A 16073-nucleotide genomic window follows, 5' to 3' on the forward strand; every position below is an offset into this window, starting at 1 on the left:
TCAGCCTAAGGATCTGGCATAATGTTTTTGTGCTTCATGTTTATTTGAGGGCAGTATTGGGGAGAGGTCTGGTCTCTCAGGGACGGTATTCTGTGGTTCTGTATCACGGTAGGAGTTGGAATGAGGTGCGGGGTGGGCTTCAGGAATGGCTGGATCCAGGTATCAGGTTGCTGACTGTCATGATTCGGGCTCATTTGTAATATGGCCTCTGTGTGTTGAGGTCGCTGTAGACATCCGACCTCTGACCCTGGAGCTCCTAAAAGGATGGGGACCATCAGTGGAAGGGACCCACCAAATAAAATCCAGCCTTCAGCCTTCTCCCAGTGGCCTACAAGGCCCCGGCAGCTTCTTCAGCTTTATAGCCATGGAAGAGATCTGGGTTTTATTCAAGCGCGTTCAATGTTCCCCCCTTCTCCTCTGCCTCATCAGTGCGCCCTGGCCTCAGGGCCCCTGCATGTGCTGTTCCCTCCACCTGAAACTCTGTTCCCCTAGATCTCCTCTCCCTTCAAGTCTCAGTTCACGTCACCTCCTCAGAGAGGCATTTCTCAATTTCCCCTCTGTAGTTTCTTCCCCCCACACTCCAGTCACTGTCACAAAAGCCTGTTTACTTCCTTTACTGCGCCTCCCAAAATTATTGTATTAGTTCATTTGCTTCAAGTTTGTCTTAACTATGACATAAACTCTGTCACTGTGTCCCCAGCATCGAGCACTTATAGGTGCTGGACACGTCCACAGAGGGAATGAATACATGAATACAAAGCGTAACGCTTTGCCCTAAAATTTCACTGCCACCAGTAACTGGAAAGGCCCCTCGGTCTTCTGGATATCACAGAGCCAAACCTGAGATTCTTAGACTTCACAAAGAAACTTTATCCACAAGTGAGGTGAATAGGCAAAGCTGGTTGCAGATAATACATCAGACTCCACACAGCGGGGTTCACACTTGGGGTGGGGAGAGGATCTATGTGGCCCCCAGGGGCAAGCCTCACACAGAAACCCTAAAATTATATATAATGACTAGTCTGGGCATGCATTTTCAGGGGAGAGGTCTTAGAGGATCTCATGACCCCCTAAAGGGTTAAAAAGGAACATTGACAGAGAGGAGGATAGATGACTAGATTCTCTTGTACACACCATAGTTTTTAAAAAGAGTTTCAGCCAGGCATGGTGACTCATGCCTATAATCCCAGCACTTTGGGAGACCGAGGTAACAGGATCTCTTGAGCCCAGGAGTTTGAGACCAGCCTGGGCAACATAGTGAGAACCTATCTCTACTTTATTTATTTATTTATTTATTTTTTATTTTTATTTTTTTTTTTTGAGACAGAGTCTCGCTCTGTTCCCCGGCTGGAGTGCAGTGGCGCGATCTCGGCTCACAGCAAGCTCCGCCTCCCGGGTTCCTGCCATTCTCCTGCCTCAGCCTCCCGAGTAGCTGGGACTACAGGCGCCCGTCACCGCGCCCGGCTAATTTTTTGTATTTTTTGTAGAGACGGGGTTTCACCGTGGTCTCGATCTCCTGACCTTGTGATCCGCCCGCCTCGGCCTCCCAAAGTGCTGGGTTTACAGGCGTGAGCCACCGCGCCCGGCCCCTATCTCTACTTTAAAAAATAAATAAATAAATAAGGTTGGGTGCAGTGGCTCATGCCTATAATCCCAGCACTTTGGGAGGCCAAGGTGGGCGGATCACGAGGTCAGGAGATTGAGACCAGCCTGGCCAACATAGTGAAACCCCATCTCTACTAAAAATACAAAAATTAGCTGGGTGTGGTGGCATGTGCCTGTGGTTCCAGCTACTCGAGAGGCTGAGGCAGGAGAATCGATTGAACCTGGGAGGTGAAGGTTGCAGTGAGCTGAGACAACGCCATTGCACTCCAGCCTGGGTTACAGAGTGAGACTCCATCTCAAGAAAAAAAAAAAAAAAAATTAAAGAAAAGAAAGAACGAAGAGCTTCAAGAATAGGCAACCAGCACGTTTGCTTGTGCCTGTAATCCCAAGATTTTTGGAGGCTGAGCTGGGAGGATCACTTGAGACCAGGAGTTTGAGACCAGCCTGGGCAACATAGTGAGACCCCTCTTTTCTTTTCTTTTTTTTTTTTTCTTTTTGAGACGGAGTCTCACTGTCTCCCAGGCTGGAGTGCAGTGGCATAATCTCGGCTCACTGCAACCTCCAACCCCCGGATTCAAGCGATTCTCTTGCCTCAGCCTCCCAAGAAGCTAGAATTACAGGTGCCTGACACCATACCTGGCTAATTTTTGTATTTTTAGTAGAGATGGGATTTCACCATCTTGGCCAGGCTGGTCTTGAACTCCTGACCTCGTGATCCACCTGCCTCAGCCTCCCAAAGTGCTGGGATTACAGGTGTGCGTCACCATGCCTGGCCAAAAAAACTTTTTTTAAATTATAAAAAACACTTACACTGCTCTCAGATTATATACACAATTCTGTATTTTTTGTGTCGATTTTGCTGAGGATTCTAGATTTTCTTAGTTTCTCAAAGGGATGCAGGGTCCTCAAACCCCAAAAAGAAATTGTAGGACTCCTCCCTTTAGAGTTACCAAGGTAGGGCTGAATGATATTCTCTGCTCTACTGAGAGCATCTCCCAGAAATCAGTCGTCCTAGGGCTGGGTTTCTTCCAGCAAATTCCTGGCCTGACTTCTGGCAAGGTCTGTGCTTGCCCGTACAAAGGTAAAGACACCCTTTTTTTTTTTTTTTTTTTTTTTTCCAGACAGAGTTTCCCCCTTGTTGCCCAGGCTGGAGTGCAATTGCGTGATCTTGGCTCACTGCAACCTCCGCCTCCCGGGTCAAAGGATTCTCCTGCCTCAGCCTCCCAAGTATCTGGGATTACAGGCATGTGTTACCACGCCCAGCTAATTTTGTATTTTTAGTAGAGACAGGGTCTCACTATGTTGGTCTCGAACTCCTGACCTCAAGTGATCCACCCGCCTCAGCCTCCCAAAGTGCTGGGATTACAGGCTTGAGTCACTGTGCCCAGCCCCTCTTCACACATTTTAAGTTGACCATAAGCTTGTCAGTTTTGGACAGATGTCCCATGTGCCCTCAAGGTTTGGGGGTGCTTCAGGGAGAGTGGCTTTGAAGTCCCTCTGATGGCATGAAGGAGTATTGGGCAGATATCCCCAGACAGGAGTGAAATGTGAGGAGGACCGTCTGGTTTTCTCACCTGATAAGGCGACTCCGTCTCAGTGATACGCTGTTTCCGGGTCGCTGCTGGAGGTGAGGGGTGTTGTGAAGTGCAGACACAGGCAGAGTGGTGAGTTGAGCGTGTTTTGTCATTTCCAAATCAGCACCTCCATTACCATCCCTTTGGGTGTTTGAGATCTGGGAGCTTACCCAGCTGCCCACCCCCATCTAGGCAAGTCCTCAGGATGTCCCCTGCTAGCCCCACTCACCCTCCGCAGCCCCTCGCCCCCGAGGGACCAGCCGGCCCAGGAAGTACACAGCCAGGGCGATGAGCACTGTCAGCACCAAGTCCCCCAGCACGATCCCTGCCAGCACGCCCGGGCTCACCGTAGAGCAACTGCAATCTGCAGCACAGGGGTCGGGGAAGTCAGTGTGCGCTGGGAACTGTGGGGAGGGGGTCAGAGGCGGGGAGGTTTGGAAAGGGTGAGGGAGGGACGGAGACAGGGAGGTCTTTGGGAGGAAGGGAGAGGGGACCGCTGGGTCTAGGCCTACCGCTCTGGGCCTGGGCCTGGACAGGACGGAGACCTAAGGAGGAAAAAGAAGGTAAACTGAGGCACAGAGTTATGATGGGGGTCGAGGAGGCAAGTTTAGAAGCTGGGGAGGGTGGATCCTGACAGCCAGGAGGTTAGCAAGGGGGAGAGTGTGTCTGGCGGGACTCAGGGGGGCTGGCGTCTGGGCCACTGGACTATGTGTGTTACTTCTGCACAATGTGTCCTGTGGCAACACCCTTAGATGTCTCTTCCCCGCTGCTTGTAGCGGACGACGAAACTTGGGAGCTCCGGCTCTGGGAGAAACCCCCAGGCTTTGGGAGGCTGGGGACCTGCTCCCATCCCAACACCCACTTTTCGTTCTCTCGTTTCACCCCGCTCCCCGCCCTGCCCCAAGCTGAGCCCAGGGACCCGGGAGGCAGGCGCGGAAGCCCCCAACTCACCACCTACAGCCAGCAGGAGAGGCAGGAGCAGGAGCCTGCTGCAGGGTTCAAGGCCCCCCATGAAGCCGGATGCTGCTGGACACCACAGTGTAAAGGCCCGTGGGATGTGGCGCAGCGTCCAAGCAAGTGAAGGAGGAAGTCTGAGGCGGGTGGTGGCAAGAGGGAGGAGGGGACAGGGGAGGAGAGACAGAAACAACAGCCAAGAAAGAATCAGGCCCAGACACCCAGGGGCCATGCCACAGCCCCCCAACAACTGGACGTGAAGGGCAAGGGGTACACGAGGTACAAACTTCATTTCCATCCCCATCAGGGGTCAGACATCGTCTTAACAGGAGGGTCAGTGTCATGACCTTCCTCTGGCTGATTGAAACCAGCTCTGCCTCTACCTGGCTGGGCAACCTCGAGCAAGTCACTCCATCTTTTTTTTTTTTTTTTTTGAGATGCAGTTTTCCTCTCTTTGCCTAGGCTGGAGTGCAATGGCACGGTCTCGGCTCACTGCAAGCTCTGCCTCCTGGGTTCAAGTGATTCTCCTGCCTCAGCCTCCCAAGTAGCTGTGATTATAGGCGTCTGCCACCACGCCCAGCTAATTTATATATATATAAATTTTTTTTTTTTTTTTTTTTTTAAGTAGAGACAGGGTTTCACCATGTTGCCCAGCTGGTCTCAAACTCCTGACCTCAGGTGATCCACCCACCTCGGCATCCCAAAGTGCTAGGATTGCAAGTGTGAGCCACAGCACCCAGCCCCAACCTTCCTGAGCCTCAGTTTCTTCATCTGTAAAACTGGGAGTAAAACGGGACCTACTTTTTACACTTGTGGGGATTAAATGAATTAAACTTCCTAGAACAGGGTCTGACACTCATTAGTTTTTTTAAAGCATCAGCTATGATGATTATCATTTAATCATCAGAACCTTGTGCTGTTTAAAGGATATTAAAAGAGCCATCAGCATGTGGGCACTAATGACATGGCAGGCACTCTGTCCCAAGCATTAAATCATTCAGTCCCCGCAATGCCCTTCTGGGGCACATGCTGTTATCATCCCCATTGTTCAGAGAGGTAGAGACACTTGCCTAAGGCTGCACAGCAAATCAAGGTGGAAATGGAACCCAAGACCCAAAAGCGGGTTTTTGACTAGGGGAGAGTTGGGGTAGGGGGGAAAGATGAAAGATGGGAAAGGAGAAAACAGCGGCAAAGCTGAGAAAGAAGGTGAGAGGAAGGCAGTGGCACAGACACAGAGGCGTGGCTGGCGGCTTGGGGAGAGGCAGGTGGCTGGCTCTCCTGCTGAATGAGGAAGTGGCTAGGAGCAAGGCCCGAGGGAGGCCACCCCAAGGAGACGGGGACTTCTAGCCCCCAGCTGGAGCCTGGGGCTGGGGCAGGAGGAACCTGAGGTTAGGGTGCTGGGAGATGAGACAGCTGCAGGAAGCCTCCCTCCCCCATCCACACGTCACATCCACCGCTCCTTGGGCCTGGGACCAGGAGAAAAAAGGGGAAACTGGATTCTGGTCACAGGGCAGATGCCCAGTGGCCCATGGGGGAGGGGAGGGGAGGATATTTGGAGCCTGGAGGAGGGTCAGGTCCCAGCTCAGGCCACAGTCACCACTGTTCAGGCCTGTCCGAGTCCCGTCCCTGAAAAACCCAAGCCTCTCCCATTGTGTCCAGAGCGAGCATGGAGGGAACAGACCCTGTACGTCCTCCCGGGCACACCAGGCCACCCAAGGTGATGGAGCAGAGTGGGCGAGGGGGCAGTCGGAGACCAGAGCAGGGCTCTGAGCCAAGAGGGCCCTGACCTGACTCAGGGGTTCACGGTTCCCTCCGGCTGCAGGTGCAGAGCAGACTGTGGAGGCAGGGACTGGAGCAGGGAGGCCAGGCTGCTGGGATATTTGTGAGGATATTGTGAGGTCTATTAGCATAACGCCTGGTTGAGTTCAAGACCAGCCTGGCCAACATGGTGAAACCCCGTCTCTACTAAAAATACAAAAATTAGGCTGGTCACGGTGGCTCACGCTTGTAATCCCAGCACTTTGGGAGGCTGAGGCAGGCAGATCACGAGGTCAGGAGATTGAGACCATCATGGCTAACACGGTGAAACCCCATCTCTACTGAAAATACAAAAAATTTAGCTGGGTGTGGTGGTGGGTGCCTGTAGTCCCAGCTACTCAGGAGGCTGAGTCAAAACAATAGCTTACACCCGGGAGGTGGAGGTTACAGTGAGCTGAGATTGCGCCACTGCACTCCAGCCTGAGCGACAGAGCAAGACGCTGTCTCAAAATAATAATAATGACGATAATAATAACATTAATAATAAAGGGCCAGGAGCGGTGGATCACAACTGTAATCCAATACTTTGGGAGACCGAGGTGGGCAGATCACCTGAGGTCAGCAGTTCAAGACCAGCCTGACCAATATCGAGAAACCCCATCTCTACTAAAAAATACAAAATTAGCCTGGCGTGGTGGCACATGCCTGTAATTCCAGCTACTCAGGAGGCTGAGGCAGGAGAATCGCTTGAACAATAGCTTGAACCTGGGAGGCGGAGGTTGCAGTGAGCAGAGATCGTGCCATTGCACTCCAGCCTGGGCAACAAGAGCGAAACTCAGTCTCAAAATAAATAAATAAATAAATAAACAATAATAAACTTTCACTCCTGCTCTAAAACTTACCTTGGTTTCTCACTCTGCCTTATGCCCCTTGGTCAAATTCATTTTTAAAGGCCGGCACAGTGGCTCACGCCTGTAATTCCAGCACTCTGGGAGGCCGAGGTGGGCAGATCACGAGGTCAGGAGATGGAGACCATCCTGGCTAATACGGTGAAACCTCATCTCTACTAAAACTACAAAAAATTAGCCGGGCGTGGTGGTAGGCACCTGTAATCCCAGCTACCCGGGAGGCTGAGGCAGGAAAATGGCATGAACCCAGGAGGCAGAGCTTGCATGAACCAAGATCACGCCACTGCACGCTCCAGCCTGGACGACAGAGTCAGACTCTGTCTCAAAAAAAAAAAAAAAAAATTCATTTTTGAGGAGGCAAAGATTGAGGTTGCTACAGACCCCTATGGATTCACTGCTGCGAACACACTTCAGTACTGTGCGACTTGGATATGTTCCATTGCTAAAAGTCTCGAGTCCTGGGCTCACTTTGATAAAAATCCTCCCTCGGCCAGGTGCAGTGGCTCACGCCTGTAATCCCAGCACTTTGGGAGGCTGAGGCAGGCGGATCACGAGGTCAGGAGATCGAGACCATCCTGGCTAACACGGTGAAACCCCATCTCTACTGAAAATACAAAAAATTAGCTGGGTGTGGTGGCGGGTGCCTGTAGTCCCAGCTACTCAGGAGGCTGAGTCAAAACAATAGCTTACACCCGGGAGGCGGAGGTTACAGTGAGCTGAGATTGCGCCACTGCACTCCAGCCTGAGCGACAGAGCAAGACGCTGTCTCAAAATAATAATAATGACGATAATAATAACATTAATAATAAAGGGCCAGGAGCGGTGGATCACAACTGTAATCCAATACTTTGGGAGACCGAGGTGGGCGGATCACCTGAGGTCAGCAGTTCAAGACCAGCCTGACCAATATCGAGAAACCCCATCTCTACTAAAAAATACAAAATTAGCCTGGCGTGGTGGCACATGCCTGTAATTCCAGCTACTCAGGAGGCTGAGGCAGGAGAATCGCTTGAACAATAGCTTGAACCTGGGAGGCGGAGGTTGCAGTGAGCAGAGATCGTGCCATTGCACTCCAGCCTGGGCAACAAGAGCGAAACTCAGTCTCAAAATAAATAAATAAATAAATAAACAATAATAAACTTTCACTCCTGCTCTAAAACTTACCTTGGTTTCTCACTCTGCCTTATGCCCCTTGGTCAAATTCATTTCTGAAGGCCGGCACAGTGGCTCACGCCTGTAATTCCAGCACTCTGGGAGGCCGAGGTGGGCAGATCACGAGGTCAGGAGATGGAGACCATCCTGGCTAATACGGTGAAACCTCATCTCTACTAAAACTACAAAAAATTAGCCAGGCGTGGTGGTAGGCACCTGTAATCCCAGCTACCCGGGAGGCTGAGGCAGGAAAATGGCATGAACCCAGGAGGCAGAGCTTGCATGAACCGAGATCACGCCACTGCACACTCCAGCCTGGATGACAGAGTCAGACTCCGTCTCAAAAAAAAAAAATTCATTTTTGAGGAGGCAAAGATTGAGGTTGCTACAGACCCCTATGGATTACAGGACGGATGGGCTACAGGACGGATAAAACTCTCTCTTTGACTGGACATAGTAGTTCACACCTGTAATCCCAGCACTTTGGGAGACTGAGGAGAGTGGATCACTTGAGGTCAGGAGGTTGAGAGCAGCCTGGTCAACATGGTGAAACTCCGTCCTTACTAAAAAATACAAAAATTAGCCAGCCATGGTGGTACACGTCTGTAATTCCAGCTACTCAGGAGGCTGAGGCAGGAGAATCGCTTGAACCTGGGAGGCAGAGGTTGCAGTGAGCTGAGATCGCATCACTGCGCTCAAGCCTGGGCAACAGAACAAGACTCCGTCTCAAAATAAAACCAAATGAAATAAAAAACCCTCCCTCTTTGGATGAAGAAAGAAGCTGAGATTCAGGGCACCAAGCGACGAGGCGCTGCCCCGAGACAGTGCCAGACTCCTGGAAGCTGAGCTGAGGGCCTCCACACACGAGCAAGAGATGAGTGTCTCAGCCTCTCCAGGCAGCAGGCCAAGAGCTGGGGAAGCCGGCGCTGACTTTCCCAGAAACCAGGCACTGTGTCGGCCTGTGACCAGCTCACTTCTGTGGAAGCTACAGTCCCTCCCCACTCTCCAGCTTCCACACTGGCCCCTCCACAACCTGTCCTCCTCAAAGCAGCTGGACGCTTTATAAAACATCAGATTAATAGAGACCAAGGCAGAAGGATCACTTGAGGCTAGGAGTTCAAAACCAGCCTGGCAACATAACAAGACCCTGTCTCTAATTCTTTTATTTATTTATTTTTTTTTTGAGAAGGAGTTTCACTCTTGTTGCCCAGGCTGGAGTGCAGTGGCGCGATCTCTGCTCACTGCAACCTCTACCTCCCGGGTTCAAGCAATTCTCCTGCCTCAGCCTCCCAAGTAGCTGGGGTTACAGGCATGCACCTCCATGCCTGGCTAATTTTGTATTTTTAGTAGAGACAGGGTTTCTCCATGTTGGTCAGGCTGGTCTCGAACTTGCAACCTCAGATGATCCGCCTGCCTTGGCCTCCCAAAGTACTGCGATTACAGGCGTGAGCCACCGTTCACAGCTCTAACTCTATTTTTAAAAATAGGCCAGGCATGGTGGCTCATGCCTGTCATGCCAACACTTTGGGACACCAAGGCAGGCATATTACTTGACCTCGGGATTTCAAGACCAGCCTGGGGGCCAGGCGTGACGGCTCAAGCCTGTAAATCCCAGCACTTTGGGAAGCCAAGGCAGGTGAATTGCTTGAGCCCAGAAGTTCGAGACCAGCCTGAGCAACAGGGCAAAATCCCATCTCTTCAAAAAATACAAAAGTTAGCCCAGCATGGTGGCACCCACCTGTAGTCCTAGCTACTCGGGAGGCTAAGGTGGAAGGATCACCTGAGCCTGGGGAGGCAGAAGCTACAGTGAGCTTTGATTGCGCCACGGCAGTCCAACCTGGGCCACAGAGTGAGACCCTGTCTCAAAAGAGAAAAAAATTAATTAATTAATTAATTAAATTTAAAAAGCAGACAAATAGCCTAATTTTTTAAATGGCCAAAAGATTCGAACAGACACTTCACTCAAGACGAGACGTGAAGGCCGGGCGTGATGGTTCACTCCTATAATCCCAGCACTTTGGGAGGCCAAGGTGGGCAGATCACCTGAGGTAAGGAGTCCGAGACCAGCTTGGCAAATATGGTGAAAGCATATCTCTATTAAAAACACAAAAATTATCTGGGTGCGGTGGCAGGTTCCTGCAATTTTGTCTACTCTGGAAGCTGAAGCAGGAGAATCCCTTGAATCCAGGAGACAGAGGTTACAGTGAGCCAAGATTGCACCGCTGCGCTCCAGCCTGGGCGACAGAGCAAGACTCCATTAAAAAAAAAAAAAAGAAGAAGAAGAAGAGGCCAGCACAGTGGCTCACGCCTGTAATCCCAGCATTTTGGGAGGCCAAGGCGGGCAGATCACCTGAGATCAGTTCAAGACCAGTATGGCCAACATGGTGGAACCCCATCTCTACTAAAAATACAGAAATCAGCCAAGCACGGTGGCAGGCATCTGTAATCCCAGCTACCTGGGAGGCTGAGGCAGGAGAATCGCTTGAACCCGGGAGGGAGAGGTTGTAGTGAACCAAGATTGCGCCATTGCACTCCAGCCTGGATGACAAAAGTGAGACTCCATCTCAAAAAGAGAAAAAAAAGGCCGGGCGCGGTGGCTCAAGCCTGTAATCCCAGCACTTCGGGAGGCCGAGACGGGTGGATCACGAGGTCAGGAGATCGAGACCATCCTGGCTAACACGGTGAAACCCCGTCTCTACTAAAAAATACAAAAAACTAGCCGGGCGAGGTGGCGGGCGCCTGTAGTCCCAGCTACTCGGGAGGCTGAGGCAGGAGAATGGCGTGAACCCGGGAGGCGGAGCTTGCAGTGAGCTGAGATCCCGCCACTGCACTCCAGCCTGGGCGATAGAGCGAGACTCCGTCTCAAAAAAAAAAAAAAAAAGAGAGAGAGAAAAAAAAAAAAAAAGAAGAAGAAGAGATGTGAATGGCCAGGAAGCCTGTGAAAAAGTGCTCAACACTATTAGTCATTAGGGAAATACAAACGAAACCTCAATGAAATGTCACTGCACACCCACTCAAATGACTAAAATTAAAAAGACTGACCCTATCAAGTGTCAGCAGAAATGTGGAGCAGTTGGAAATCTCAGACATTGCCGGTGGAAATGCAAAACAGAGCAACTGCTTTGGAAAATAGTTGGTTGTTTCCTTTAAACATTCTGCAGTAGCTCACACCTGTCATCCCAGTGCCTCAGGGGACTAAGGTGAGAGGATCACCTGAGGCCAGAAGTTCAAGATCAGCCTGAGCAACATAGCAAGATACCATATTACAAAAATTGTTCTTTTTTTTTTTTTTTTGAGACAAAGTCGCATTCTGTCACCCAGGCTGGAGAGTAGTGGCACTATCTCAGCTCACTGCAACCTCCGCCTCCTGGGTTCAAGCAATTTTCATGCCTCAGCCTCCTGAGTAGCTGGAATTACAGGCGTCCACCACCACACCCAGCTAATTTTTTTGTATTTTTAGTAGAGGCGGGCTTTCACCATGTTGGTCTGGCTGGTCTCAAATTCCTGATCTCTGGTGAACCACCCTCAGCCCCCCAAAGTGCTGGGATTACAGGCGTGAGCCATTCGCTGTCCTAATTTTTCTATTTTTCATACAGATGGGCTTTCACCATGTTGGTCAGGCTGGTTTCGAACTCCTGACCTCAAGTGATCCACCCACCTCAGCCTCACAAAATGTTGAGATTATAGGCGTGAGCCACCATGCCCGGCCCAATTTTTTTTTTTTTTTTTTTTTTTTTTTTTTTTGAGATGGAGTCTCGCTCTGTCACCCAGGCTGGAGTGCAGTGGCTCGATCTCAGTTCACTGTAGCCTCCACGTCCCAGATTCAAGTGATTCTCCTGCCTCAGCCTCTGGAGTAGCTGGGATTACAGGCATAAGCCATCATTTTTGTATTTTTTTGTTTTTTTTGTATTTTTGTATTTTATACAAATACAAAAAAGCTAATTTTTGTATTTTTTTTAGTAGGGACAGGGTTTCGCCATGTTGGCCAGGCTGGTCTCACACTCCTGGCCTCAAACGATCCTCCCACCTTGGCCTCCTAAACTTCTGAGATTACAGGCATGAGCCACCATGCCTGGCCCCCAAAATTGTTTTAAATTAGCTAGGCATGGTGGAGCACACTTGTGGTCCCAGCTCCTCAGGAGGCTGAAGCAAGAAGATTGCCTGAATCCAGGGATTGGAGGTTGCAGTGAGCTATCATGGCACCACTGTCCTCCAGCCTGGGTGACAGAAGGAGACCCTGTCTCAAGAGAAAGAAAAAAGGAAGGAGGAAAGAAGGGAGGGAGACAGAGAGAGAGAGAGAGAGAAAGACAGAAGGAAAGAAAAGAAAAAAGAAAGAAAGAGAGACAAAAAGAAAGAAAAGAAAAAAACAGAAAAAGAAAAGAAAAGAGGCTCGGCACGGTGGCTCACGCCTGTAATCCCAGCACTTTGGGAGGCTGAGGCGGGTGAATCACGAGGTCAGGAGATCGAGATCATCCTGGCTAACACAGTGAAACCCTGTCTCTACTAAAAATACAAAACAATTAGCCGGGCATGGTGGTGGGCACCTGTAGTCCCAGCTACTTGGGAGGCTGAGGCGGGAGAATGGCGTGAACCCGGGAGGCAGAGCTTGCCGTGAGCCGAGATTGTGCCACTGCACTCCAGCCTGGATGGCAGACTGAGATTCTGTCTCAAAAAAAAAAAAAAAAAGAAGGATATGTGTGATGTGTTCAACGATATTAGGGAACCCACTGAATCTCTAGGACGGCCAAGAAATCAGTCCCAGAGCTACACAGATCAGATCCTACTCCTGCCATGGGGAGCAAACGCCTCAGCTCCACTGCTAAAGCGACCTGGGACCTTCTGTGAAGACCTTATTTGCATCACACACTGGGGGAAGTTCGACAGTTTCTAAGAAATTTAAACATATACACACCATGCAACCCAACACTCCCACTCCTAGGCATTTACCAAAGAGAAGTGAAAACGTGAGTGTGTACAAGAACTAGTACAATATATGAATAGTGGCTTTGTTCATAATTGCCCCAAACTGGAAACAACCGAATGTTCTTCAGTGGATGAATGGATAAACAAGCTGTGGTAATCGACATGGTGGGCTACTACTCAGCAATAAAAAGGAATGAACTATTTTTACTTATTTTCTTATTGGAGACAGGGTCTTGCTCTGTTACCCAGGCTGGAGTGCGGTGGTACAATCATGGCTCTCTACAGCATCAACTTATTGGGCTCAAGTGATCCTCCCACTTCAGCCTCCCAAGTAGCTGGGACTATAGGTGCGCACCACCACGCCCAGCTAATTTTTATATTTTTCGTAGCGATGATGTTTCGCTATGTTGCCCAGGCTGGTCTTGAATTCCTGGCCTCAAGCGATCCGCCTGCCTCATTCTCCCAAAGCCCTGGAATTACAGATGTGAGTCACTGCACCTGGCCCCACCAATATTTTTTTCTTCCTTTCTTCTTCTATAGGTGTGAGCCACCATGTCTGGATTTTTTTTTTTTTTTTTTTTTGAGATGGAGTTTTGCTCTCGTCACCCAGGCTGGAGTGCAATGGTGCAATCTTGGTTCACTGTAACCTCTGCCTCCTGGGTTCAAGCGATTCTCCTTCTTCAGCTTCCTGGGTAGCTGGGATTACAGGCATGTGCCACCACGCCCAGCTAATTTTTGTATTTTTAGTAGAGACAGGGTTTCATCATATTGGTCAGGCTGGTCTCTAATTCCTGACCTCAGGTGATTTGCCAGCCTCGGCCTCCCAAAGTGCTGAGATTACAGGCATGAGCCACCGTGCCCGGCATTCTAATTTTTATTTTTATTTTTTTAGAGATGTGGTCTCCCTCTGCCACCGAGGCTGTAGTGTAGTAGCAGGAACATAGTTCACTGCAGCCTCGACTTCCCAGGCTTAAACAATTCTCCCACCTCAGCCCTGCAAGTAGCAGAGACTACCGGCAGGCACCACCATGCCGGCTAATTTTTAAAATTTTTTTGTAGAGATAGTGTTTCACCACCTTGCCCAGGCTGGTCTCAAACTCCTGAGCTCAGGCAATCCACTGGGATTACAGGTGTGAGCCCCCTTGCCCGGCCACCCCTTCCTCTATTGAAACAGAATTTGTAATTAGGCATCAGATTCCCTAGCCAAGACTGTCTCTCATCCTCTTTGGAGCCTGGTGGGGCCATGTATCTGTTTTCTGGCCAATGGAACGTGGGAAGAAATGATGCGGGCAACTACTAGATTGTGTCCCTGAAGTCAAAGAGTATGCTCTCTCCTTTTCTGCTCTTCCTGCTGGCTGGAATGTGGCCCTTATTCTGGCTGTGGGCACGCACTTTCACCACAACAGCTAACATTTTAAAGGCTTTTTAAGTAGAATCCAAGAAATGCTTGATGGTTTCATCAATTGTGGTTCATCCATAACATAAATGCAGGCATGGCCAGGCATGGTGGCTCATGCCTATAATCCTAGCACTTTGCGGGGCTGAATCGGGAACCCCAATTGTGGCCAGGAGATCGAGATCAGTCTGGGCAACATAGCAAGACCCTGTCTACGAAACAAACAAACAAACAAACAAACACAGTAGCCGAGTGTGGTGCTGCATGCTGGTAGTTCCAGTTACGTGGGAGGCTGAGATGGGAGGATCACTTGAGCCCAGCGGGTTGAGGCTACAGTGAGTCATGATTTGATTGGGCCATTGCACTCCAGCCTGGGCAACAAGGACAGAGCAAGACTCTGTCTCAAGGAAAAAAAAAAAAGAACTTGCCACAGTGGCTTATGCCTGTAATCCCAGCACTTTGGGGGGCCGAGGCAGGAGGATTGCTTGAGGTCAGGAGTTGTAGACCGGCCTGGGCAACACAGAGAGACACTCTTTCTACAAAAAAAATTTAAAATTAGCTGAGTGTAATGGCACACACCTGTGGTCTGAGCTACTCAGGGGGCTGAGGTGGGAAGACCACTTGAGCCCTGGAGGTCGAGGCTACAGTGAGCCCAGATCACACCACTACACTCCAGCCTGGGTGACGGAGCGAGACCCTGTCTCCCAAAAAAAAAGAAGTAACATTCACCAAAAGATATCTTAGAATGATAATGTGGCTGTATATTTAGATCCATACTTTAAAAGGTCATTATTACTTAGAGATATGTACTTCCTATAAATTTGGGAGGTAAAATAATAAGACGTCTGGAATGTGTTAAAAGCAATCCAATAAAGAAATAGGTTCAGGTAGAGAGGGAATAAGATTAGCCATGAATTGACAATTATCAAAGCTGGCAATAAGTCTATGGGAATTCATTATACGATTCTCTCTACTTTTGTGTATGTTTGAGATTTTTTATTAAAAAAAAAGATAACCATTAGAAAATGGTTACAGAGTAGGAGAAGAAATTTGTAACACACAATACAATGAATCTAAACATATCCTGCAAACATAAGTAACTCCTTAAAAACAAACAGCAACCCCCAGAAGAAAAATTGTCAAACTCTCAAGTAGACACTTAATTAATTAATTAATTTTATTTTTTGGAGACAGTCTCACTCTGTCACCCAAGCTGGAATGAAGTGGCACGATCTTGGCTCATTGCAACCTCCGCCTCCCAGGTTCAAGCGATTCTGCTGCCTCAGTGTCCTGAGTAGCTGGGATTACAGGCACGCGCCACCACACCTGGTTAATCTTTGTATTTTTAGTAGAGACAGGGTTTCGCCATGTTGACCAGGCTGTTCTCAAACTCCTGAGCTCAGGCAATTGGCCTGTCTTGGCCTCCCGAAGTGCTAGGATTACAAGCATGAGCCACTGCGTCTGGCCAATTAATTTATTTATTTGAAACAGGGTCTCACTCTGTCACCTAAGCTGGAGTAGAGTGACATAATGCTAGCTCACTGCAGCCTCGACCTCCCTGGCCTAAGCCATCCTCCCACCTCAGCCTCCTGAGTAACTAAGACCATTAAGTATGGGCTACTGTGCCCTGCTAATTTTTAATTTTTTTAGAAACAGGGTCTTTTTTTTTTTTTTTTTTTTGAGACAGAGTCTCGCTGTCTCCCAGGCTGGAGTGCAGTGGCGCAATCTCGGCCCATGCAAGCTCTGCCTCCCGGGTTCACACCATTGTCCTGCCTCAGCCTCCTGAGTAGCTGGGACGACAGG

At 49.6% G+C, this 16073-nt stretch overlaps 1 protein-coding gene across 2 annotated transcripts; it reads right to left on the reverse strand.

Moving 5' to 3' along the window:
* Positions 1–22: 22 nt before the first annotated feature.
* Positions 23–4285, reverse strand: TYROB (transmembrane immune signaling adaptor TYROBP). Of its 2 annotated transcripts, none has more exons than XM_011765122.2 (5): positions 4131–4285; positions 3692–3724; positions 3409–3543; positions 3180–3223; positions 23–256 (listed from the first exon to the last, which is right to left on the reverse strand). In XM_011765122.2, exons 1-5 carry the CDS (start codon positions 4189–4191, stop codon positions 191–193), a joined length of 339 nt encoding a protein of 112 aa, XP_011763424.1. In that variant the 5' UTR covers positions 4192–4285; the 3' UTR covers positions 23–190. The 2 variants fall into 2 exon arrangements, with proteins under 2 accessions (XP_011763424.1, XP_011763423.1); XM_011765121.2 differs by having other exon boundaries at positions 3180–3226; positions 4131–4284.
* Positions 4286–16073: the final 11788 nt, after the last annotated feature.

The sequence above is a fragment of the Macaca nemestrina genome, chromosome 20 (genome assembly GCF_043159975.1).
Source record: "Macaca nemestrina isolate mMacNem1 chromosome 20, mMacNem.hap1, whole genome shotgun sequence".
Lineage (NCBI taxonomy): Eukaryota > Metazoa > Chordata > Mammalia > Primates > Cercopithecidae > Macaca > Macaca nemestrina.